Source organism: Macrotis lagotis, chromosome 2 (genome assembly GCF_037893015.1).
Source record: "Macrotis lagotis isolate mMagLag1 chromosome 2, bilby.v1.9.chrom.fasta, whole genome shotgun sequence".
Lineage (NCBI taxonomy): Eukaryota > Metazoa > Chordata > Mammalia > Peramelemorphia > Peramelidae > Macrotis > Macrotis lagotis.
The window spans coordinates 184,213,202-184,236,213 of record NC_133659.1 but is presented as its reverse complement, the minus strand read 5'-3'; the positions used below and the strand labels follow the sequence as shown (position 1 = coordinate 184,236,213).

At 42.8% G+C, this 23,012-nt stretch overlaps 1 protein-coding gene across 3 annotated transcripts in view; it reads left to right on the top strand.

Moving 5' to 3' along the window:
* The window catches only part of ABCC3 (ATP binding cassette subfamily C member 3), a 72,198-nt gene that overhangs the window by 32,026 nt on the left and 17,160 nt on the right, over positions 1-23,012 (top strand). For 2 of the 3 annotated variants that reach the window (XM_074223720.1, XM_074223722.1), the window contains exons 2-20: positions 3,170-3,346; positions 3,800-3,925; positions 4,497-4,634; positions 5,123-5,251; positions 5,589-5,653; positions 6,752-6,883; positions 8,655-8,882; positions 10,021-10,198; positions 10,348-10,509; positions 11,774-11,866; positions 12,632-12,835; positions 15,220-15,366; positions 15,703-15,790; positions 16,919-16,985; positions 17,290-17,416; positions 17,639-17,815; positions 19,088-19,255; positions 20,257-20,446; positions 22,786-22,891. In XM_074223720.1, the coding sequence (XP_074079821.1) occupies positions 3,170-3,346; positions 3,800-3,925; positions 4,497-4,634; positions 5,123-5,251; positions 5,589-5,653; positions 6,752-6,883; positions 8,655-8,882; positions 10,021-10,198; positions 10,348-10,509; positions 11,774-11,866; positions 12,632-12,835; positions 15,220-15,366; positions 15,703-15,790; positions 16,919-16,985; positions 17,290-17,416; positions 17,639-17,815; positions 19,088-19,255; positions 20,257-20,446; positions 22,786-22,891 (2,702 nt within the window). The remainder of the gene's footprint in view (positions 1-3,169; positions 3,347-3,799; positions 3,926-4,496; positions 4,635-5,122; positions 5,252-5,588; positions 5,654-6,751; positions 6,884-8,654; positions 8,883-10,020; positions 10,199-10,347; positions 10,510-11,773; positions 11,867-12,631; positions 12,836-15,219; positions 15,367-15,702; positions 15,791-16,918; positions 16,986-17,289; positions 17,417-17,638; positions 17,816-19,087; positions 19,256-20,256; positions 20,447-22,785; positions 22,892-23,012) is intronic. The other variant, XM_074223721.1, reaches the window with a different exon arrangement.

Genomic DNA, 23,012 nt, shown 5'->3' with positions numbered 1-23,012 from the left:
CTGTCTCAGACACTTAATAATTACCTAGCTGTGTGGCCTTGGGCAAGCCACTTAACTCAGTTTGCCTTGCAAAAACAGGAAATCAGCCAAAAAGCTGAAAGCAGACAGTAAAGGGCTTTTAAATGCTGAATGAAGACTTCGGATTTCAGCCCAGAGACAGTGGACTCCATGAGTCAATTGACAAACAATTATTAAGTATCTCTTCTGGGCCAGGGGATATAAAAACAAAGAGTCAAGCAATCTCTTCTCTCAACAGAACTAATGCAAAGTTTTGAATGCCAAGTTAAGGATTTGCTCTGGAATGTCTCTCAGGGTTTTTGAACGGGAAAAGATGGAAGTTGGGTATTTCAGGAAGATTAATTTAGTGATGCTGTGCAGGGCTGCCTTGGAGAGTGAGAGAAGAATGAGAGGCAAGGGGACTAGTTAGACAGCTATTCCAGGTGGAATGGATTAGAAGAGAAAAATCAATAGGAATCAGTGACTAATTAAATTGGAGACCTGTGAAAGGAAAGAAGTAAAATAACTTTGAAGCATCCAACCTGGGATAAGAGGAGGAGGATGTTGTCATTGGCAGAAAGAGGAAAGCTTGAGTGAGAACTTCAGTAATTGTCTGTTAGTTATAAACAGGTTGAGTTTGTGACCAGGCACTAGACTTTGAAACCAGAAGGGAATTTGAAGATTATCTTTTATCTAGACCAACTCCTTAGTTTGCAAATGAAAAACTGAGGCCCAAGGCAGAATTGGGTTTTGAATCCAGCTCTCCAACTCCAAGTTCAAATTTGTTTTTCACTGGATACAAAGAAATATTCATCTTACAGCTAGAGAGATCTGATTGGAGGTCACAACTAGCATCAGAGGGTGAAAGAGTTAGGGCTGGAAGACCTAGGAATTCATGTAGTCCAACCTCCTCCCTCTGGGAGGAGGCAAAAGGAGAAAATGAAACCAGTGAAGATGACAAAAGGAATAACAGGGAAATAGGGGAAACCTGAAAGTAAAATAATGAGAGAATGTCAGAAAGGAAGTGATAAGAGGCAGGGCCAGGAATGGTACATAGCGTAAAATGCTAAAGAAAGTTCATAGGGAGAGGTCTGGGGAAAGACCATTGAATTTGGCAAGTGGGGAATCATCTGTGAAGCTGGAGAAAGCAGCTTCAATGAGGACTAGGCTATGGTGACTAAAACTGGCTTAGAAAGAGTTAGGTAGTGAGTGGGAGAAGAGGAAGTAGGGGCAGCTTTCACTCCCACTCAGATGCTCATTTGTATACTCACCACATTCCAATTCTCTCACACACTCATTGAACATTAACAATCAGATCACTCGAATGAAATAGAGTCTCCACTGGAAAATCTTCCTTTCATTTACCACTCCTTCAACTCTTCTGCAACTCAAGTCTCTTGGGAGTGAGGATGGGGGTGGGGTAATGTACATTGTTGATTAAGGTACCAGAGGAAATTCAGAGATGGAGAGTATGGATGAATGAATAAAGAATGAAAAAAAAAACATTTATTGAGCTCTTGCTGTATGCCAAATACTTGGCTAAGTGCATAAATTATAATAAACATAAATAATAATAAATAACAAATAGAGTCGCCCAAGTTCAGTCTAAAGAAGAAGGGTAAGGTCCAATGGTGCTTAGGGGGCAACTGGTAATGCAGATGCATTATGATCATTTGCAAAACCCTGTTTGTGTTTTTGAACCTTTTGATGGTGCCAAGGACCTTTGTGCCTGTCATCACTTGAATGTTGGTATTCATTCATTCCATACACATTCATTTAGCACGTGCTATGAACAAGGCTCTCTACTAAACTCTAGGTATACAAAGATAAATGGATACAATCCCTGTTCTCTTGGGCAAGATGAAAATAGAGCATAGAGAGGAGTTCAGTTTTTCTGAACAGTGAAAAGAACCTATAGTAATTGGAACATGATTGTGAAGGGCCTTGATGGCCAGGAACAGACTTTTATTTTGATCTTGTAAGCAATGGGGAGCATGAGTTGATGGATTTTGAGTAGAGAAGCTATAAGAAGAGAGATAACAATATTAAAACGTTTCAAAAAGAAGGAACACTTAGGCAGTAAAATGAAGACTTAAGGTCAAAGGGTTTCCTTGTCTGAATTTTTCTCTTTCTGACCAGATAGATTTCCCCCTAATTTCCATCTTCTCCTGAATGCCTTGTCCCTTCCTTCTTTCCTTTTCCTTCTAACTTATAAGATCATAGGATCAAGGACTTAAAAGTTGGAAAGGCTCTTATAGGTCATGAAGTCTAAGCTTCTCATTTTATGAATAAATTGAGGCACCATGGGGTTGGCCAAGATAATTTTCAAGTTCCCTTCTAATAGGATATTATAAGGCACTTACATGTTGGACTTGAGGTCAGAAAGATTGGAGTTCAGATCCTGCCTTAGACATTTACTAGCTGTGAGATTTTAGGCAAGTCACTCGACCTCTATCAACTCAGTTTTCTCATCTGTCAAATGGAAATATTGGAACCCATCTCCTAGAGTGGTTGTGAAGATCAAAAGAAATAGTTACATAAGATTTGCAAATCTTAAAGTACTGTATAAATACTAGCAAATCATCATCATTATTATTAATATAAACTCTTTGGAGGTAAAAATAACTTCATTTTGAGGGCAGCTAAGTGGATAGAACATCAGACCTGGAGTCAGGAAGACTCAACTTCCAAAGTTCAAAAGTGACCTCTCTGGGCTAATCACTTAACCCTGTTTGCCTCTGTTTCCTCATCTAGAAAAAAGATATGGCAAACCCCTCCAGTGACTTTGCCAAGAAAACCCCAAATGGAGTCATGGAAAATAATCAGACACAACTGAAATGATTGAACAATCAAAAAAAAAAAGCAAACCCAACCAAAGCCACCCCCCCAATTCCTTAAATGTAACAGACCCTTATAATAGCTAATCATAGGTTCTCTAGAAGGAAACTTAGAGGTCATCAAATCTAGCCTTACATTTTATAGGTGAGAAAATTGAGAGTGGGAGAAGTTAAATAATTTGCCCAGCATTATAAAACCAGCATGTGTTAGGATTTGAACGCAGATATTCTTGGAATGAATGAATGATGAAAATCCTCTCCTTTTTAATAGGAAGCATAAATCCTTCCTTTTTATCTTATGGACTAACCTTTATTATTTTCTTCCCTTTCTCTAGGACCCAAACCTGACGGTGCACACAAACAACCCTGATCTCACACCCTGCTTCCAGTATTCTCTGCTTGCTTGGGTCCCTTGCATCTACCTCTGGGCCTCTCTGCCTTGTTACCTATTCTACCTACAAAGGCAAAAGCAAGGCTACATAATCCTTTCTGGCCTCTGTAGGCTCAAAACGGTCAGTAATTTAGTTAAGGGTGCCCTTGGGTGTGAGAAGGTCATTGTCTGGCTGCTGATGTCCAGTTTTCCTTAGTTGCTAGGCCAGTCTCTCTAGTCCTTACTACTCTAATCCCCTCCCTGTCCTGGTCCACAGTAATTGGCAAAAAGCCTTTTAAACTTGTAGCCAATTGGGAAGCTCCCTGGATGAGGAAATTGATCCAAATTCCTCAGTGTTTCATCCCAAACCTGGGTCTTCTCTGTCTTAAATTCTCAGACTGTTTAGCCTTGGTAATTGATAGCTACCAGTAGACTCTGGGTTAGCAGCAATTCCTAGCATATGATGGCAGCCTTTCTTCCCTCAACCTCTTTAAACCCAAAGGAAGGTTTCCAACTCCTCAGCTGTCTGCCCCATCCCTGTCCCTGCCCCTTCCTTTGCCCCTGCCCCTTCCACAGTGCCTTCATCTCTTGGTAGGTAGTTGGTGTTCTGCTCTGGTGTGTGACATGGGCGGATCTCTTCTACTCCTTGTCTGGCCTGGTGAGAGGCTCCATCCCAGCCCCCATCTACTTTGTGACTCCCCTCATCTTGGGAGTCACCATGGTTAGTATGGGAATCTGGAAGCTTGAGAAAGGGGAGGCAGGAAGGTTTTAGAGTTGGGGGAAGTTGAGTGCTTCTGGAGGGGGGGTAATGACATTGTTAGTGGCAATGGATAAACTTGGGGACCTCTGGGGAAGAAGAAATGATGATAACAATAATTATCTACATATTGTTTTTCCTCATAGATCATAAGCTCCTTAGGGAAGGAGCTTTTTCATTTCTGTCTGTATGTGTATATCCAAACATGATACACAAATATATATTATATATATATACATATATGTATATATATATATATATAATTTATATGTGTGTGTGTGTGTGTGTGTGTGTGTGTGTGTGTCCAGTGCCTCACATTGACACTTAGTCTGTGACTAATCCATTCTTGTTGATTAATTAAACTAGCCCAGAGGTCCCTCCTCTCCTCTCTTTCCATGAACTCAAATAGAAGTCTTGGGGGGGGGGGTCTCAGGGGAGAGTGATAAAGATGCTCTCTGGCAGCCAGAGATTAACCTAAATTATGCTGCCCCATGCAACAAGTCTATGTCTCTGCTCTGTATTCTCCTCCCCTCAGCTCCTGGCCACCCTATTGATCCAATATGAACGACTTCGGGGTGTGCGATCCTCTGGTATCCTGATCATTTTTTGGTTCTTGTCTTGTGCCTGTGCCATTGTCCCTTTTCGATCCAAGATCCTCACCGTCTTGACAGAGGTACAGTGTGTGTGTGTGTCTGTGTGTGTGTCTGTGGACAGGTCGCGTCCAAATTCTCTGAGAGATACCCCTATCATCATATATGAGCAGATAGGTGGCACAGTTGATAGAACACTAAACTTGGAATCAGGAAGACTTATTTTTCTGAATTCAAATCTACCCTAAAACACAACTAGTTGTGTGACCTTTGGCAAGTCATTTAACTCTATTTACCCCAGTTTCCTCATTTGTAAAATAAGCAGATGGAAATGACAAACCATTCCTGTATCTTTATCAAGAAAACCCCAAATGAAATCACGAAGAATGAAATATGGCTTGAAACAACTGAACATCTTCATATATCCAGGGAATGGTGAGAAAGTAGAGCAGGGGGTATCATCTTTAGAAAAAGCAAGACTGGGCAGGGTCTAGATCTGGGTTCCAATGAGTATAGCCATGGTTGTATCCTCTTCATAATGTTGCTGCTTCCTGTCTCTTTTCCTCTACAGGGTGAAATCAAAGACACATTCCGTTTTACTACATTCTATGTATACTTTGCCCTCCTTCTCTTCTCACTCATCCTCTCCTGCTTCAAGGACAAGCCACCTTTTTTTTCACCCTCTATCAGTGTGGACCTTGTAAGTGACTAGGAAGATGGATTGGTAAGGAAGGTAGAGTTTGAGGAGTTATACCTTGGGTTCATTGAGTCATTTTCTCCAGTATGCTCTTACCAGGCTTGAGTGAAGGTCTCAACAATGGGTCAGAAGTTTATGGAGGTTGTGGGGGATAAAGAACTTATCCCTAACCCCCTATAATGAAGGGAGAAGAAATTAGGTACTGAATGACTCCAAAGGGTAGAGACTGTGGGAGTTGATAGGGATGGTTGCTTCTGTTGTGGGAACAAGGGAGTAGGAATGATCCAGATTATTCTAATTCTTTCCTCATGACCTCCATCTCTGTCTGTTCAAATCCTAGCAGAAACCTTGCCCAGAGGCTGATGCTGGTTTCCTCTCTCGTCTGACCTTCTGGTGGTTCACTAAGTGAGTTGACTTCTCCTGACATTAATCTCTTGAGAGTGGGGGTTAGAAACCCAAAGAGCTGATGTGTTCTCTTTGGCTTGAGAGTCATATGTTTTGTTTGTTCCTAACCTTCTCCCACCTCAAAAATAAGATAGAATAGGGAATCTAGGTGGTGCAGTGGATAAAGCACAAGCCCTGGAGTCAGGAGTACCTGGGTTCAAATCTGGTCTCAGACACTTAATAATTACCTAGCTGTGTGACCTTGGGCAAGCCATTTAACCCCATTTGCCTTGCAAAATCCTAAAAAAAAAATAAAATCTAGTTTAGGGAACAATTCTGTTATTGGGGTTAAACACCACCCTTCAGCTTTAATTTTCAGGGCTAGCAAATAACCCTGAATCTGGCTAGAGGTAGGACATGTCCCTAGGCCAGATGTGCCTTTAATCTGGCAAAGGCACCAGCAGTAGGTCCTTTGGCTTTTAACAATCTGGCCAGTTTGTCATCTTCTTTTGTTGAGTCTCAGAGTCAGATCACCATGTAGTAATTATGCCTTTGATCCTCATACTGTTAGCTCATTATTGCTAGTTGATAGAAAAGAAGTCTGAGCATCTGACCCAACACACCTTCTGCAATCTAACAACCCCTAAACTGGATACTAGCCCCTGACCCAACACACCTTCTGCAATCTAACAACCCCTAAACTGGATACTAGCCCCAGGGAAACACAGCCAGAACTGGAATCAGATTTAAAGTTGGCCAGATTTCTTTGTGTTGGATGGAGACAGGGTAAGCCAAGGTACCAAGGAAAGGATTGAGGGCTAGATGATCAGTCTATCCCCTTCAATGGCCCTATGACAAATTCTTGGGTAACAGGTCCATCATGAATGGGTTCCACCATTTTTCTAGAGTCCTGTGCTCACTGAAACCTAAAATACTGTCTTAGGGAGCTACCACTAATCAAGGGCAGAATCCCATTAAGTATTACTCTCTACCTCTCTCTGTCTGTGTGTGTGTGTGTATAAATACGTGTGTGTGTGTGTGTGTGTGTGTGTATACGTGTGTGTGTGTATATATACGTGTGTGACTATGTCTGCCTTTCCCCCTTCCCCTTCTCTCTAGGATGGCCATCCTTGGGTACCGACGACCTCTGGAGCAGAAGGACCTATGGTCTCTGAATGAAGAAGATTCTTCAAGAATTGTGGTGCCTCGATTGATCAAAGAGTGGGAAAAGCAGAGAGAAAAGGCTAAACAGTGAGGAAGTTCTTTCCTTTTGAGGAGTAGAAGTCAATAGTCAACAAAAATTTAATGCAAACATTTATTAAATGCTTGCTTTGTGCAAAGCAGTGCTAAGTATGAGGAAAAAAGCAGGGCAAACCTCAGGAAATTCAGTTGGCTCTTTGATACTAAAGCCTGCTTCCATTCTTTCCTTAGGTATCCCTCTATTTAGGAAGTGTGTATCTTTTCTGAAACACCCATCCTTGACAGTCATTTCAAACAGAATTTATTGGTTAACTCTCCTGAGTAAAAGGTCCCGCCACTCCTCTCAGAATAGTCACTGCCCCTGATTTCCCCTGAGCCTGGAGTCCTAGTGACCTCACTGGCCACTTCCTTTGACCTTAGGTCAAGGAAGGAGGCTAGACTCTGAAAATTCCCTCAGAAAAGATGGTGAGTATCAAAAACAGGGGAGAGAGGAAGGTCCTCACTTCTCTTCACTGATCTATGTCTGATGTCCTATCTCTGGGTTTCCATTTCCTCATTTATAAAATGAAGAAGCTGATTGCTGAAGTTTCCTGATTCCAGTCTTTAAATACTTGACCTGGAGACAGGAAAGTGTGATAAGCTGCCTCTCTAAGCCAGGGGCTTGAGTCTCTTGTTTCTTGGGCCTCTTTAGTAACCTGGTGAAGCCTAGGGACCTCTTCTCAGAATCATTTTGCTTAGAATCATGTTTTTAAATAGTTGAAGGAAATAGTGCATTTCATTTAGAGTTTAGTGAAAAATGAAGATGCAAATTGTTTCCCCATTCAAGTTCATGCATCCCCATAAATCTATCCATGGAATCCTTAGTGTATATGGGGTAGGGTAGGGGTATCTGTGGATTCCATATTAAAAATTATTGACTTAGACCAAGATGGCCATCAGAAGGCAACAAGGAATTTGGGAATCTAACCCCCAGATATTTGCCCTGGTCAAGTCAACATTCCCTGTCCCTCCATTCCCAATCAGTTGTAACTTTCATGTTCCTCTCTGCTGGTTCTTCCATCTCTTGGTCCTCTCATTAGGCCTGGGACTAGAAACCTTTTAAAATCAAAACTGTCTTCTGTTGAATGGCTGTCAGCCTAGCTTGAGATATAGGACTGTCAGCAGAATCCCAGCTCCTGTGTTTCTGAATCTTTTGAACATCACAGTCTGCTTATACTCCTCCCCCACCTCCAACAAATGGTCATCCTTCCTGCTTTGGTTCCCCCACATCACCCCTCTCATCACAACTTCCCCCTTCCCAGCTGCAAATCTGCCTCTTTGGGGCTTAGCAAATGAGCTGAAACCAGGTCTTCTTATCTTCCCTCATGATTAAGAAACTATTTAGAATTTGTGCTTCTGGCTGGTGCAGCAACCTCCCCAGAGTCAGCTGTATGTGTAGGAAGGGACTGTAGCTAATTCTTCCCCCAACTTTCTCCAACCCATGCCATTTCAGACCCAGAGAGTTTTAGAAATTGTTGGGAATTTTGGTCTCCCAGTTTGGGGGTAGGGGAAAGAAGGCAAGTGGGTGTGAGAGGTATGATGGAGATGTAATTCCTATCCCTGATCTATTTACAACTTGGGGTCCCAAATACAATTCATTCATGCTTGAAGAAAGGTCAGCTCTGAACACAACTGTGTCAAATCTGGGTTTGAGAGAACAAGTACTTTCTTCCCCCAATCTCAATGAAGATCCCTCCCAAAAAAACTCCAACCATGTGCCTTATTTAACCCTTCCTTTTGAACTTCCTGATGATCTTTGCATCCTCTGATCCTTTCTCACTAGATCCCAAAATGTGGCATTTACAAAGACCACCAACGCAAAGGTCTCCAAGAGAAGGAACTCCAATGAAGAAGCAGGGGAAAGTGAGATTCTGCTATCTGACCAGCCCCAGAACCAGAAGCCATCCTTTTTTAGAGCCCTGCTGGTCACTTTTGGGCCCTATTTTCTCATTGGTTCTTTCTACAAATTGATTCAAGACTTGCTGTCCTTTGTCAACCCCCAACTTCTCAGGTCTGTCTCTATTCTTTCAGTCTGAGGGTTCCTTTGAGCATTTTTACCATGGGATAGGAATGAATGAGGATGAGTGAAACGATTTTCATGTTTTGGTGAAAGACCAACAGAGTCAAATTCTATCTCTGACATGTATTATATCAGTTATGGGAGTATGGACAATCTTTTTACCACTCAACCTTGTTTTCCCCATCTGGAAAATGTCATCTTTTTAAAAAAAATTTGTTTTGTGAGGCAATGGGGTTAAGTGACTTGCCCAAGGTCACACAACTATTACGTATCAAGGGTCTGAGGCTGGATTTCAATTCAGGTCTTCCTGATTCCAGGGTTGATGCTCTATTTCCTGTGCTACCTAACTGCATGCTCCCCCCTCCAAATCTGGAAAATGAGGAAAATTAAAACTTACACCATCTACTGGGACTTTCTTTAACTTTTAATGCACAGATTAAAGGGCAATACAGTGGTCAGAGTGGGAAAACATTAAATTGGAAGAGTCAAGGTGCTGGTTTTCCTAACTTGCTGTGTGACCTTGGGAGTGTCTCTTCTGATATAATTTTTCTCCTCTGTAAAATGAGTTGGTTGGAGAATCAGTGTTTTGTTGTTATTCAGTTATGTCTGACTTTCCATGACCCATTTGGGGATTTCTTAGCAAAGATACTTGAATGGTTTGCCATTTTCTTCTCCAGCTTATTTGACAGATGAGAAAATTGAGGAAAAGGGGGTTAAGTGACTTGCTCAGGATGGCAATAACTAAAATAATCTAATAAGTATCTAGGGCTGATCTGAATTCAGGTCTTTCCAACTCTAGGCAGGTCCTCTACCAACCAAACCATACTGCTGCCCCAGTGTTGTAGGCACAAATGGATGCTTGTTAAGAACTCAATTTTAGGGTGGCTAGGTTGTGCAGTGGATAGAGCATTGACCCTGGAGTTCAAATCTGACCTCAGATACTTAATAGTTACCTAGTTGTGTGATCCCCTTGGGCAAGTCACTTAATCCCATTTCCTTAAATTAAAAAAAAAAAGAACTCAATTTCAGGTATGTACTCAGGGGAGAGTTCCCCCATAGCTGAACTACTAGCATTAGCCCATAGCCCTCACTTACCCTGCTATTCTTCCCTGATTTTTTTTCCCTGCAGCGTATTAATCAGGTTTATTTCGAACCCATCAGCCCCAGCCTGGTGGGGTTTCTTGGTGGCTGGGCTGATGTTTGGGTGCTCAGTTGTACAGACTCTGATCCTACACCAGCATTTCCAATATGTCTTTGTAACTGGCATACGACTTCGCTCGGGGATCACTGGCATCATCTATCGGAAGGTCAGCAGGAAGAGGGGGAGGAGGGGCTGGGGAGGATCAAGGGCCTAGACGTTAATCAGACCTGGAGGCCTTTGAGTTACAGGGATGCCTCCCATCCTCAGCACCAACCCAGGTCCCATCCATCCCTCTGCTTTGCTGTTTCTTTCCAGGCCTTGGTTATCACCAACTCAGCCAAGCGTTCTTCCACTGTGGGGGAGATTGTCAACCTGATGTCCGTAGATGCCCAGCGAATAACAGACTTGATGACCTTCCTCAACATGCTTTGGTCAGCACCCATGCAGATAATTCTGGCCATCTACTTCCTGTGGCAGGTGAGTCACCTCTGTTCCAATTCCCCATCACCCTTAGATTTGCTTGCTACCATAATTGCATACTGGCCCACAGTGGGGTGACTCAATACAGTAATGGGAAGGAAACCAACATTATCTCTGACACTGGACACAAGTAGAAAGATTAGGGTGAGCCTACTGAGCCTCTAGAGCTATGCACCTCCACCCCACCCTCTTCCTCCTTCCAGAAAATTCTACTATAGAACTGGGATGGTCAGGATGGGATGGGAATCTGTCAGCAGCTAGACCCTGACTTGAGGAATTGGTCTAAAGGTGTTTCTAGGCATCTCCTTCTCTGCTTCTCTGTCACTGTCTCACTGTCTCTGACTGTCTCTCTATCTGTCTATCCCTCACTGTTTGTCTCTGTTTCTCTCCCTGCCTCTTTCACTTTGTCTGGCTTTGTTACTGTTGGGCTGCCTGTCTGACTCACTCTTTGGATCTGCCTGGTTCTCCTGGACTGCTTGGCCTTTTCGGATTATCTGATTTGTTTGTCTTGTCCCCTCTGGTCTGTCTGTCTTTATCTGGCTCTTTCTGTCCATTTGGTTCTTCCTGATCCTCCTTGTCTGGCTCTGCCTTATGCTCTCTTGTCTGGCCTTATCTGACTTTCTGTTTCTATTTGGCTCTTTCTGACTTTAATAATAATAATAGCTAGTATTTATAAGGGGACAGATAGGTGGCACAGTAAATAGAATGCCAGACCTGAAATCAGAAGGGCATAAGTTCAAATTTGACCTCAGCTGTGTGACCCTGGGAAAATCTCTTAACCCTATTTGCCTCAGTTTCCTTGTCTGCCAATAAGTTGAAGAAGAAAATGGCAAACCACTCTAGTGTCTTTGCCAATAAAAACCCAAAAGAGGTCATGGAGAGTCAAGTAAGACGAAAATGACTCAACAACAACAAAACAAAATGAAGATAATAATAGCACTTATCTTCCAAAGTTATTAATTATAAGAATCAAATAAGATGATAATTGTAAAGCACTTGGCATAGTTCCTAGCATAAAGTTAATGTTATATAAATGATAATTTATTTTTATTTATATGGTCATAGCTTTAATGCTGAAAAAGATTTTAGAGACTGGCTAGGACAATGCTGTCATTTAATAGATAAGGAATCGAGGGCCAGAGTCACCTAGATAAAGAATGATGACGGATCTCCAAGATTTATAAGAGAGTCTTCTGGATTTGAATCCATTGAAATTTCCCCTGTTGCTTTTGATTTTCACTGGCTTTCCTCTCTGCCCCAGAACCTGGGTCCCTCAGTTATGGCTGGTGTTGCTCTGATGATTTTATTGATTCCTCTTAATGGAGCCATTGCCATGAAGACTCGGGCATTCCAGGTGAGTGGCAAGCCCCAGCCCCAGGATAGTGAAAGGGAGAAAATGGGAATCTGTCTGCCACTGGTCCCTGACTTGGGAGAGAGATTCATAGAGCTGGAGTGAAGCATAGTTCAGTCCTACCTGAAACCATTCTAAGTCCTTCCCTTGCCTCATCAAGAGTCCCTTTCCAGGTGGTTAGGTGGCGCAGTGGATAGAGCACTGGCCTTGGAGTCAGTAGTACCTGGGTTCAAATCCGACCTTCAAATCCTGGCCTTGGGCAAGCCACTTAACCCCATTTGCCTTGCAAAAAAAAAAAACCCTAAAAAGAAGTCCCCTTCCAGAAAAAAAAATTCAGGGGCAGCTAGGTGACATAGGGCAATTAGTCCTGGAATCAGGAGGCCCGAGTTCAAATGTGACCTCAGACAATTACTGTTTATGTGACAGTTAACCCAGATTGCCTCCAAAAAAGACAAAAATTCCCTGGTTTCAGAGTCAAATAAAGGAGGGTTGGATTAGGTTGATATGATTTCTTTCTTGTTAGCCATAATCATGGAAAGAGAAGTAGCATCCCTTCCTCCCCACCCCTAAGTATATTGTGTGTATATTTTCTATTTTTTTAATTGGTATACATTTTTCAGAATGTGAGCTCCATGAGGGCAGGCACTATTGTCCTAATTTACTTCATCTCTCCAACTCAGTGACTGGCACCTACTAGGTGTTTTTGTAACTGCTTGTTGAATGAATTAACTGAATGAATGAATGTGGCCTTCCCCCTAAACAACCCAGGTGGAACAGATGGGGTTCAAGGACTCCCGAATCAAACTAATGAATGAGATCCTGAGTGGAATCAAAGTTCTGAAACTGTATGCTTGGGAGCCCAGCTTCTCCCAGATGATAGAGAAAATCCGACAAGGAGAGCTCAAAGTGCTACGCAAAGCTGCCTTCCTCAACGCAGTGTCCACCTTCACTTGGTTCAGTGCTCCCTTCCTGGTATGATGGGGAGAAGGTGGGGAAGAAGAAATAAGTGGGGGTGGTAAAAGTGGCTGCCCCAAACCTTGAGATCATGTTGGGGAGTCTTTCGGAAGTTAGAATTCTCTGGACAAGCATTTAGTTGAACCCCCGGCTCTATTTCTCTTTTCTGTCCCTGAGAAGATTGGGTAGGAGCAGGGAAGGGGAAAGAGGTAAGTGGTTTGGCTAAGGTGACACAACTAATAGGTGTCTGAGGCTGAATTTGAACTCAGGTCTTCCTGACTCCAGACCCCAGAGTTCTATCCATTGCACCATATAGCTGTCTCATAACTGATCCATTCTACTTGACTGGTTCTTCCTGGTTTCTCTCTCTCTCTCTTGCTCTCTTTCTAAGTGATTCTTTCTCCCTGGTCTTGCTTCTTGAAAGGTATTCAGCTCTGAGTAGGGTGTCTTCAATCCTAGCATATTCAGGAAGATTTTTGCATCACAGAGACCAATTTGATATCTGCTTTATTTTTTAAAAAAATTTAGGGGCAGCTAAGTGGTGCAGTTGATAGAGCACTGGCCCTGGAGTCAGGAGTACCTGAGTTCAAATCCAGCCTCAGACACTTAATTATTACCTAGTTGTATGGCCTTGGGCAAGTCACTTAACCCCATTTGCCTTGCAAAAAAACCTAAAAATAATTAATTAATTTATTTGGTTTTTGTAAGGCAATGGGGTTAAGTGACTTGCCCAAGGTCACACAGCTAGATAATTATTAAGTATCTGAGGCCAGATATGATCCTCCGAACTCCAGGGCTGGGGCTCTATCTACTACACCACCTGACTGCCCCAAGATATGCTTTTAAAAGCACTGGTCTTCTAAAAAAGAAAAAAGAAACAAACAAAAAAAAAGAAACAAAAGCACTGGTCTTGAATTCAGAGGATCAGAGTTCAAATTCTCCTTTTATTTATGTGCATGACCATGAGCAAGTCACTTAATCTCACTGGGCCTCAGTTTTCTCATATGTAAAATGAGGGATTTAACTCAATGTCTTCAAAGATCCCTTCTGACTATAATCCTATTTATCACAGCTGAAATTGGAAATCTTGATATTTGGGTCAAATTCAGGTTTAATAGGGGTATGGGAGGTATGGTGCAGTTTATGCTTAGAAGAGTTAGACAAAGCAGGTCCAACTGTGTCACACACACACACACACACACACACACACACACACACACACACATTCAATAAACTTCAGTGACTCCCTGTCACCTCCAGGATCAAACACAAAACCCTTTGTTTGATGGCAAAGCTCTTCACATCTAACTCCCCCTCTCTTTTCAGTCTTCTGACACTTTACATATACTCAGCACCCCAAATTTTCCTTGATCCAATGACCCTGGTCTCCTCACAGTTCCATATCTTGGCTCTGGGAATTTTTTTTTGTCCTCATGCCTAAAATGCTTTCTTTCTTGATGCCCCCTGGTTACCTGGCTTCCTTCATATCCCAACTAAAATCCCACCTTCTACAGAATGCCTTTCTCAATTTCTCTTCACTCTAGTGCCTTCTCTGTTAATTATTTTCCATTTAACTACTATGTGGTGTGTTAATACATTTTTGTTTGCTTATGTCCCCCACCAGACTGTGAGCAGAGACTGCCTTTTACCTTTCTTGATATCCTTAGTTGCGTATGCTTTATTGATTGACTGACTAGTCATGCCAGGAAGAAGTATGCTCTGTCTCCTACTAGGATGCCCTCTGGTCTTTGACCAAGCTTCTTCCACCTCCCTGGGACCTAACTCTTTGTCTTCCACTTACCACCTTTCCAACAACAACTGCCAAAAATGTAGAAGTATAGAAACTGTTTTGCAGAGAAATCTCATCCCATCACCAAGAGGCAGTAATGCCCCTTTGATATTAGCTCCTGGAGCAAAGCCTTAGTTATGACTCTGACAGCAACAAGCATTTATTAAGTACCAACTTCAGCTAAGTGTCCATTAGAGTGAATAAAAAATTCCTCCAAGTAATTGCAAAATTAGAATTCACATTGTAGATTTCCATTAGTCTGGCCACATTTTACATAATTCTCATTTTGAAGAATGACAGTTCCAAAATATGAAACCATCAGGAGATTTGCAATTGTGTTCATCATGCCCCAGATACCACAAGACTTGTTCTTATTTCCCCTTCTTCCAGATTTGACCTCCAACCCACCTCCCCCAGGAAATGGAACTTAAATCTGTTTCCCCCTAGCTATTTACCTACCTCCTTGTCCTTCTTTGGGTTTTCCTTTGGTAGGAGGAGGAGAGACATTTGGGCCAGGGGCAACACACACCCCTCAGGTTCTAAAGTTTGTGAACATTCTTCAGGGATTTCCTATGCCCTCCTCCTTGGACCTGACGGTTAATTTGTCTCTCAGGTATCATTGACCACCTTTGCGGTCTATGTGTCAGTGGATGATAAGAACATCCTGGATGCAGAGAAAGCCTTCGTGTCCTTGTCGCTGTTCAACATCCTGAGGTTCCCTCTTAATGTATTGCCCCAGCTCATCAGTGGCTTAGCTCAGGTAACAGACACTGGAGCTCTGGCAAGGTCACCCAAGGTCAGGAGAGGGGGATATCATTTGGAGCTTCAGGCAATAGTCTGATGGGGATCCCAAGGTTTCTTGAGGTGGCCAGGCCTCTAGTGACTGGAACCTGGAGTGGGTTTCCTGCATTGCCTTCCCAGTGCCCTGGCTGGCCTGGAGGGCAGGGAGGAAGGTGTTCTATCTGTAACCACAGTGGACCACATCCAGGAGAAGGGAAAAGATTTGGGCCCTCCATGCTTCCTCCCTGGATGGAGCAAAGGGCACACGGGGGCAGTGACTTGAACAGAGGCCTTAATGAACCCTCCATCTCTTCAGACAAGTGTTTCTCTGAAACGGATCCAGAATTTCTTAAATCATGAAGAGCTTGACCCCCACAGTGTGGAAACAAAGACCATTTCTCCAGGTCTGTAGATGCTTTTCCCTCTTCATTCCCCCCTCTTTTTCCTCCTCTATTTGGCACATTTTTCTCCCCAAGCTTCTCCTTTCTCCACAAAAATCCCTTAATTCGCAGTTTCCTTGTTTTTCTCCATTGGCTCCTCCTCTTCCTCTTTTCCCTTCTGCTTTAGTGCTTCCAAGGCTTCCTGCCCACCCCTTCTCCTGCCCCTGACTTCATCTCCCTTCCCTCCCTGCTTCTTTCCTCTACCATCCTCCAAATTCCCTCTCCTACCTTTCCCCTTTCCCTGCCCCCATCACTTGTGCTGACTTTCTGCTCTCTTGCACATCAATCCCAATTAGTCTCCTTAACCTCTTTTTAAGATTCTTTTCTCTCTATAACTGCAGACCCATTCTTATTGCCCCTGGGACTCCCTGTCTTCTCCACTGCATCCTGTCATTCCCGTGATGCCCCCCAAACCCACTGCCTCATACACCTTGAGGAATACGTGGCATCCCAGTACTCCTTTACCCATATTGCCACGTTTGTGGTCCTCTGCCCACCCACAGCCCTGCCTATTATTCTCTTCCCTCCTAGACTCCCATGGACCTCCACCCCCATCATTCCCTACCATTACTTGAGTCTACATTAATTCTTCCGCATTGCATTACTACTAAAATTCCTTGCCCATCCTGAATCCCTCGGGACTCCTTATACACTCCCCCATACACAGTACAAAATGCTTTGAGCATTCCATGGTACCTCATTAATCTTTATACCCCCCAGGGCTCCCTGATTCCCTCCTCCTTCCACCCCCTGACTCCCTATTATTCTCTTCTTTTAATCAGTCTGGTTTTCTGTCTACTCCTACCCCCATCCCTCCATCTCATTCTCTGAACCCCTCTTATCCCCTCCTAGAATTCTATGTTACAGTATCTTGTCCACACTTAATCCTCTCCCACTATCTGCCTTCCTCTGCATTCCCCCACATTTATCCCTCTGGGTCTCTGTATTTCCTAAAAGTCCTTATTCCTTCCCTCCCTTGATCATCCCTGCAGGGCTCCCTGCCTTTTCCATAATCCCACATCTTCCCCTCCCCCCCCCCCAACCCCCAGTTCATACCTTCTTTCACTATGGCAAACATCCCTATCACTATAGGTCAAGCCATCACCATAGAAAATGGCAGCTTTACCTGGGCCCGGCACCTTCCCCCAGTTCTACACAGGTAAAAACTACCTCTCCCTCAGTTATCTTAGCCTCTTTTTCCTCCTGACAAAGAGGGGCAGAAGGTCAGATCAACTTAGACAATAATTTAGCCCTAATTGTTCTGGCTCCAGAAACTGATCTTTAATTCCAGGATAGGTTGACCCGGTTACAATTTGATTTTCTGACCTTCATAGAGGGTCTCTGGAGTAGGGGGGAATATTGGATTTCCAGAGTGAGGAGGCTGGAAATGAGAATTAGATTCTTCTCTGCACACATACATGCCAGCTCACTCAAGGCTCCTGGTTCTCCTTCTTCCCAACCAGCCTGAATCTCCAAATACCAAAAGGGTCACTGGTGGCCATAGTGGGATCTGTGGGCTGTGGGAAGTCCTCCCTTATATCTGCTCTGCTGGGGGAGATGGAGAAGTTGGAGGGCAAAGTGGCTGTAAAGGTCAGTGAGATGAATCTGGGATGACTGATAGGGGAGGGGGCTGAGACAAGGGAGGGATGGGTGGGGGTGAAGATAGGTGCCTGTAGTTCGATGAAAGAAGAAACTGGGATGTGAGTTCACCTCAGGGTGGGGAGGTTAGTAAGTAGGTCACAACTGGGTCTTGTCCCAAATCCCTGCTCCTGAGCCCCATGTTCCTATGGTAACCCTGAGTGCTGTGGCCAGGGCTCCTTGGCATATGTGCCCCAGCAGGCATGGATTCAGAATGCCACACTCCAGGACAATATCCTCTTCGGCCAGCCTTTGGACCAGAAGCGATACAGGGGCATCCTTGAGGCCTGTGCTTTGCTCACTGACCTGGATGTATTGCCTGGAGGAGATCAAACGGAAATTGGAGAGAAGGTGGGATGTGTTTCTTGGAACTTCAAACCACATTCCTATCTCTGAGGTCACAGCCAAAGATTTCTGGAGCTGGTGGTTGCCTCCTTTGTTCCCACCCCTCATCTTATACTTGTTCCCAATGGGATGAGGCTCTCCAGTGCTCTTCAGGGCTTGTCTCCTCTGGGGCTGAGAGATGAATAAGGAATAGTGCTGTGGGGACTTGGGCTTCTTTCCCTGAAAATAGGAAGGATTTTGGAAAGACTACAGGAACAGCTTCCTGATCTGTGACCTGAACCCAGCCCCTCACTTCCCAATGAGCTTCCACAGAACTTTTGGCCAGGGTGTCAAAGGGATAATGGATTGTAAGGCTTTAAAATGTGAATGTGATAAACTATGTGCTAGGGAAGCTGAGGGATGGGAACAGTGGGACTAGAAGAAAAGAGCAAATTGTTACTTGTCCCACCTCTGAATGTTTGAGAAAGTGGGGCAGAAGCTAGTTGGGTCAACCTGGTCTCATAGACTTAGAGCTAGAAGGAATCTTACTAGTTATTGAGTAAAAACCCTCTTATTTAACTAATGAAGAAACTGATACCTCGGCAGGATAAGTGATTTATTCACAGGATCACAGAGTTGATAAGTATCTGAGATGGGATGTGAACCCAAGTCTTTGTTCCTGATATCAATTCCAATTCTCTACCCACTATGTCAGATGCTTAGGTCCTTTGGATATAGCCCAGAATTTATGGGATCTAAGGACAGAGAGGCACTTTTCCTGAGCCTGTTGCCTCTCTCTGTCCCCATTCCCTTCCCCTAATAGAAAAGAATAGTAATTTATTTAGCTTTCTACCCAGTCCCCACATACATGTATCCATATAGTATACTTCTTAAATTCAGATAGTAGCTCCCTACCCTTTATCCATCTTTGGACAGCTGGTGACATAGTGCAGAAATCTGGGCTTGGAATCAGTAAGACCTAAGTTCAAATCCAGCCCTTGAAACTTATTTGTTCTATGGCCCTGGGCAAGTCATTTAATCTTTGTTTAACCTCAGTTTCTTTAAATATAATGTAGAGATAATAATAATATTGCCTATGTTCCAGAGCTTTTGTAAATATTAAATGAAATAATAATTGGCATAGTGTCTGACATGTAGCAGCTATATATAAATTCTTTTCTCACCCCCACCCACCTGCCCAGGATTCTTGTGAGGATCAATAATGAGATATTTGTAAAACCCTCTGAAAACCTTAAAATCCTAAGTAAGTGCTCACTATTGTCGTTATCATCTTTCTAGGGTATTAACTTGTCTGGGGGTCAGCGGCAGCGAGTCAGCCTGGCCCGAGCTGTCTACAGTGATGCTGATATCTTTCTCCTGGATGATCCACTCTCTGCTGTGGACTCCCATGTGGCCAAACACATCTTTGATCATGTCATTGGGCCAGATGGGGTGCTAGGAGGCAAGGTAAGAAATGGCAAGAGTTAGTTGAAGAGGGTTGATTTAAGGACTCTGTATAAGGTCCTTGACAACCCTAAATGCATACAGGTGAAATGTCTGTTTCCATACCTCATCTCACACATTTGCCCCAATATTGCACCTATAGAGACTCATCTGGGTTCACTGGGTGTGTGTGAGATCATAGATCATAGACTCTTTTTTTCTCTTCATTTTATTTTATTTTTTTAATTACATGCAGCAATAGTTTTCAACATTCATCCATTTTCAAGTTTATGAGTTCCACATTTTTCTATCACTCTCTCTTTCCCTTTTTCTCTCCATGGTGGTGGATCATAGACTTTTTTAAGGTTTTTTTTGCAAGGCAAATGGGGTTAAATGGCTTTCCCAAGGCCACACAGCTAGGTAATTATTAAGTGTCTGAGACCAGATTTGAACCCAGGTACTCCTGATTATGGGGCCGGTGCTTTAGCCACTGTGCCACCTAGCCTCCCTGGATCATAGACTTTTAAAGTTAGGAAGGGACTTCAGACAGCCTCTGCTCTAACCTGACCACCACTTGAAAACCCCTGGTGATGGAGAGTCCCTTACCTCTCAATGCAGACCATTCTATTTATGTTGTTATTGCTGTTCAATCACATCTGACTCTTCATGAGGTCACTTTGGGGTTTTCTTGACAAAGATACTGGAATAGTTTGCCATTTCCTTCTCCAGTTCATTTGTAGATGAGGAAATTGAGGCAGCTAGTAAGTGCTGAGGCTGAACTGGAACTCAGGAAGATGAGTCTTCTTCACTCCAAGTACAGCATTCTATCCAACTAACTACCCTATTCTACTTACAAGCAACTTCAATTATTAGGAAATTTTCTAGAATTGAACTTATCTACTATATCCATCCAGTTGAATGTTTATTACAATGACTACTGATAATAACAGTAGTAGTAATAATAATAATAATGAGAATAAATGTGAATGTGGTAGAAAAACCATAATGCCTCATCTTCCTTCCAGACAAGGGTCCTGGTGACGCATGGTGTGAGCTTCCTATCCCAGGCTGACTTCATCATCGTGTTGGGTGATGGTCAGGTGTCCGAATCTGGCTCCTTTTCTGCCTTGCTCCAGCAGGAGGGTGCTTTTGCTGAATTTCTTCGTAACTATGTTCCTGATGATGAGAACTTTCAAGAAGAGGATAGTGCCACTGGTATCAGCCTATAATACCACTGCTCTTTGTCTCCAAGTCCCCCCTTCCCTTTTCTCATATAGACTCCTATGCCATTTGCTCCCCATTTCTGTCTCTTTCTCCTCTATCTCTCCATCTCTCCATGTCTCCATCCTTTCCTCAACAAACATTTATTAAGTGTGTGTAATTTTGGACATTCTGAGTTTGAACCTCCCATGGGATATCTGTCAGAAATCTAGGAAATAGTCTGAAATTTGGGTCACAGTCTCCAAATAGAGGCTTGGATTAGACACAGGTTTTTATAGTCATCCTAGAGGTGAAAGTTGAAGCTTTGGGAATAGACAAGATCCTCAGGAGAGAGGGTGAAGGAAAAAAAAAGAGAAAACTGCTGATGACTTAGAGAATTCTTACATTTAGGAAGAGAAAAATACAGAGAATTTGGTGGATAATCACTGAGTATAATATCAATAAACACACACACACACACACACACACACACACACACACACACACACACACACATACACTCATTCACTGAACCTTCTGCTGGACACTCTCCCTCTCTCTCTCTCCCCTTTTCAATACATAGACACTCAGTGTTTAATGAGTACAGTACCACAGAGGTCAAAGAATGAGGGAATCTAAGGGGAAGAAGGTAGTTGACAGTGTTAGATTCTTACAAGAACTGAAGGAGGATAAGGATCAAGGAAAATGTAGTTCCTCCATCCATTGATTGTGTGATCTTATTCAAGTAATTTAACCTGACTTGAACCTTAAGTTCATCATCAATCAATCAGTCAACAAGCATTTTACATATATTTATTACTCATTTACTATGTACCAGGCTAAGTGATGGGGTTTGGACCAGTTCTAGAGTTCTTTTGGAAAGAGTTCAATGTATATGAGCTGACACAGCACTCATGGACCGACCTCTCCAGATCAACCTCTTTCTCCTATCCCACTAAACATATGCATCCCTCAAGGCTCTGTCATTGAGCCTATTCTCTTCTTTGCACCCTCTTCCTTGGGGATATTATCTCCTCTAAAGTCTTTGCTCTAAATTTCGTCCTTCTACATCTGTACTACTTGAGTAGTAGATCTCAGAGAAATTTGGCAACAGCAGTTTCAGTCGATGAGGATAGAATTAATCAATCAGCATGTAATTTATTAAGCATCTACATTCTATAGGTATTATACTTAGCCCCTAGGATGTAAGTACCTTGAACAAAATAATCCCTTCATCCAAGGTGGAAACAGAAGTTCATATTTAAGTCTATAAAGAACAAATATAAAGATAATACATACAAAGTAATTAAACAGCTAATAAATACAGAAAGGAAAATACTAGTAGGGGGATCAGGAACCAAATTGCCAGAAAAGGAAGGAGTGTCGAGTGGAAGAGAGGGACAAGTGTGTGACATGTAGAGGCAGTAGGGGCAATAAACCTTTTTTTTTTTTTAAGAAAATGGACAGATGAAGAGGAGAAAAGATGAGGCTGTTGGTTTAGTTTTAGGGAGAAAACTTAGGACCTCTTCTCAGCTTTTTCTATTTGTCTCTCTTATCTTGCTTCCATCATACTCCATCCTATATATAGGTGTTATCAGTTAAACTTCCTTATCTGAGAGGTGATAACTCTAGAAGAGCTGTCTAGCTTGTCAGAGAGCTCATTTAACTGACCTATCCTCCTTTACTCCCATTATCAAAGTCACTCATAAAAAAAGAGGAAACCCTTCTATTTATGAAGAAACAGACTATTCTAGTGTGTTGGCCTTCTTTAGCTCAGCCTTATCCTAAAGACAGTCTGACATGAAGAAGAGTAATGATTTGGAGTCACATTGCATGTATAACTTTAAATAATCAAGCATCTATTAAATGTTTCACTATATGCAAGACTTAATACTAGTATTGGGAAGGCAAAAAAAAATGGTAAAAATAACCCCTACCCTCAAGAAATTTGTTCTAATGGGGAAATCAACATACATTTAGATTCAGAAATTCAAGATAAACAAAGTCCTTGGAACATAACCTTGGAGGGCAAGTCACCAGCAGCCTAGGACTAGTCACTTAATCTCTCTGGGCCTCAGCTTCCTTATCAGGAGCATAATGGGACTGAACTAGCTAACCTCTCAGGTTTTTCTAGCTCTAAAGCTAAGATATAAACATCCGTCCTGTTGTCCAACCTAAATTTCTCTTGCTATATTTTAGCCAATTGATTCTAGTTTTCTCTTTGTTGGTCTAGTCTTTCCCACTTCTTCCCAGCCTTTATTTTCCTTCTTGAGGGGAAAGGTGGTGTTTTGATGTCAGGTTAGTCATGGTATTTGAACATCATCCTGTCTCTTTGTCCCTTTCTCCTACTGAAGTCTTGGCAGATGAGGAGATGCTGCTGGTGGAGGACACGCTCAGTAATCACACAGACCTGACAGATAATGAGCCAGTTACTAATGAGGTCCGAAAACAGTTCATGAGGTGAGTGAAAGGGGACTCTTTTCCTGATTCTTCAGTGCAAGCAGACTCTAACCTAACCTCTAATGAACAGCAAAACCAAATGACCAGGTCTCTGCACAAAATGGGTTTCCTTGCGCCCCAG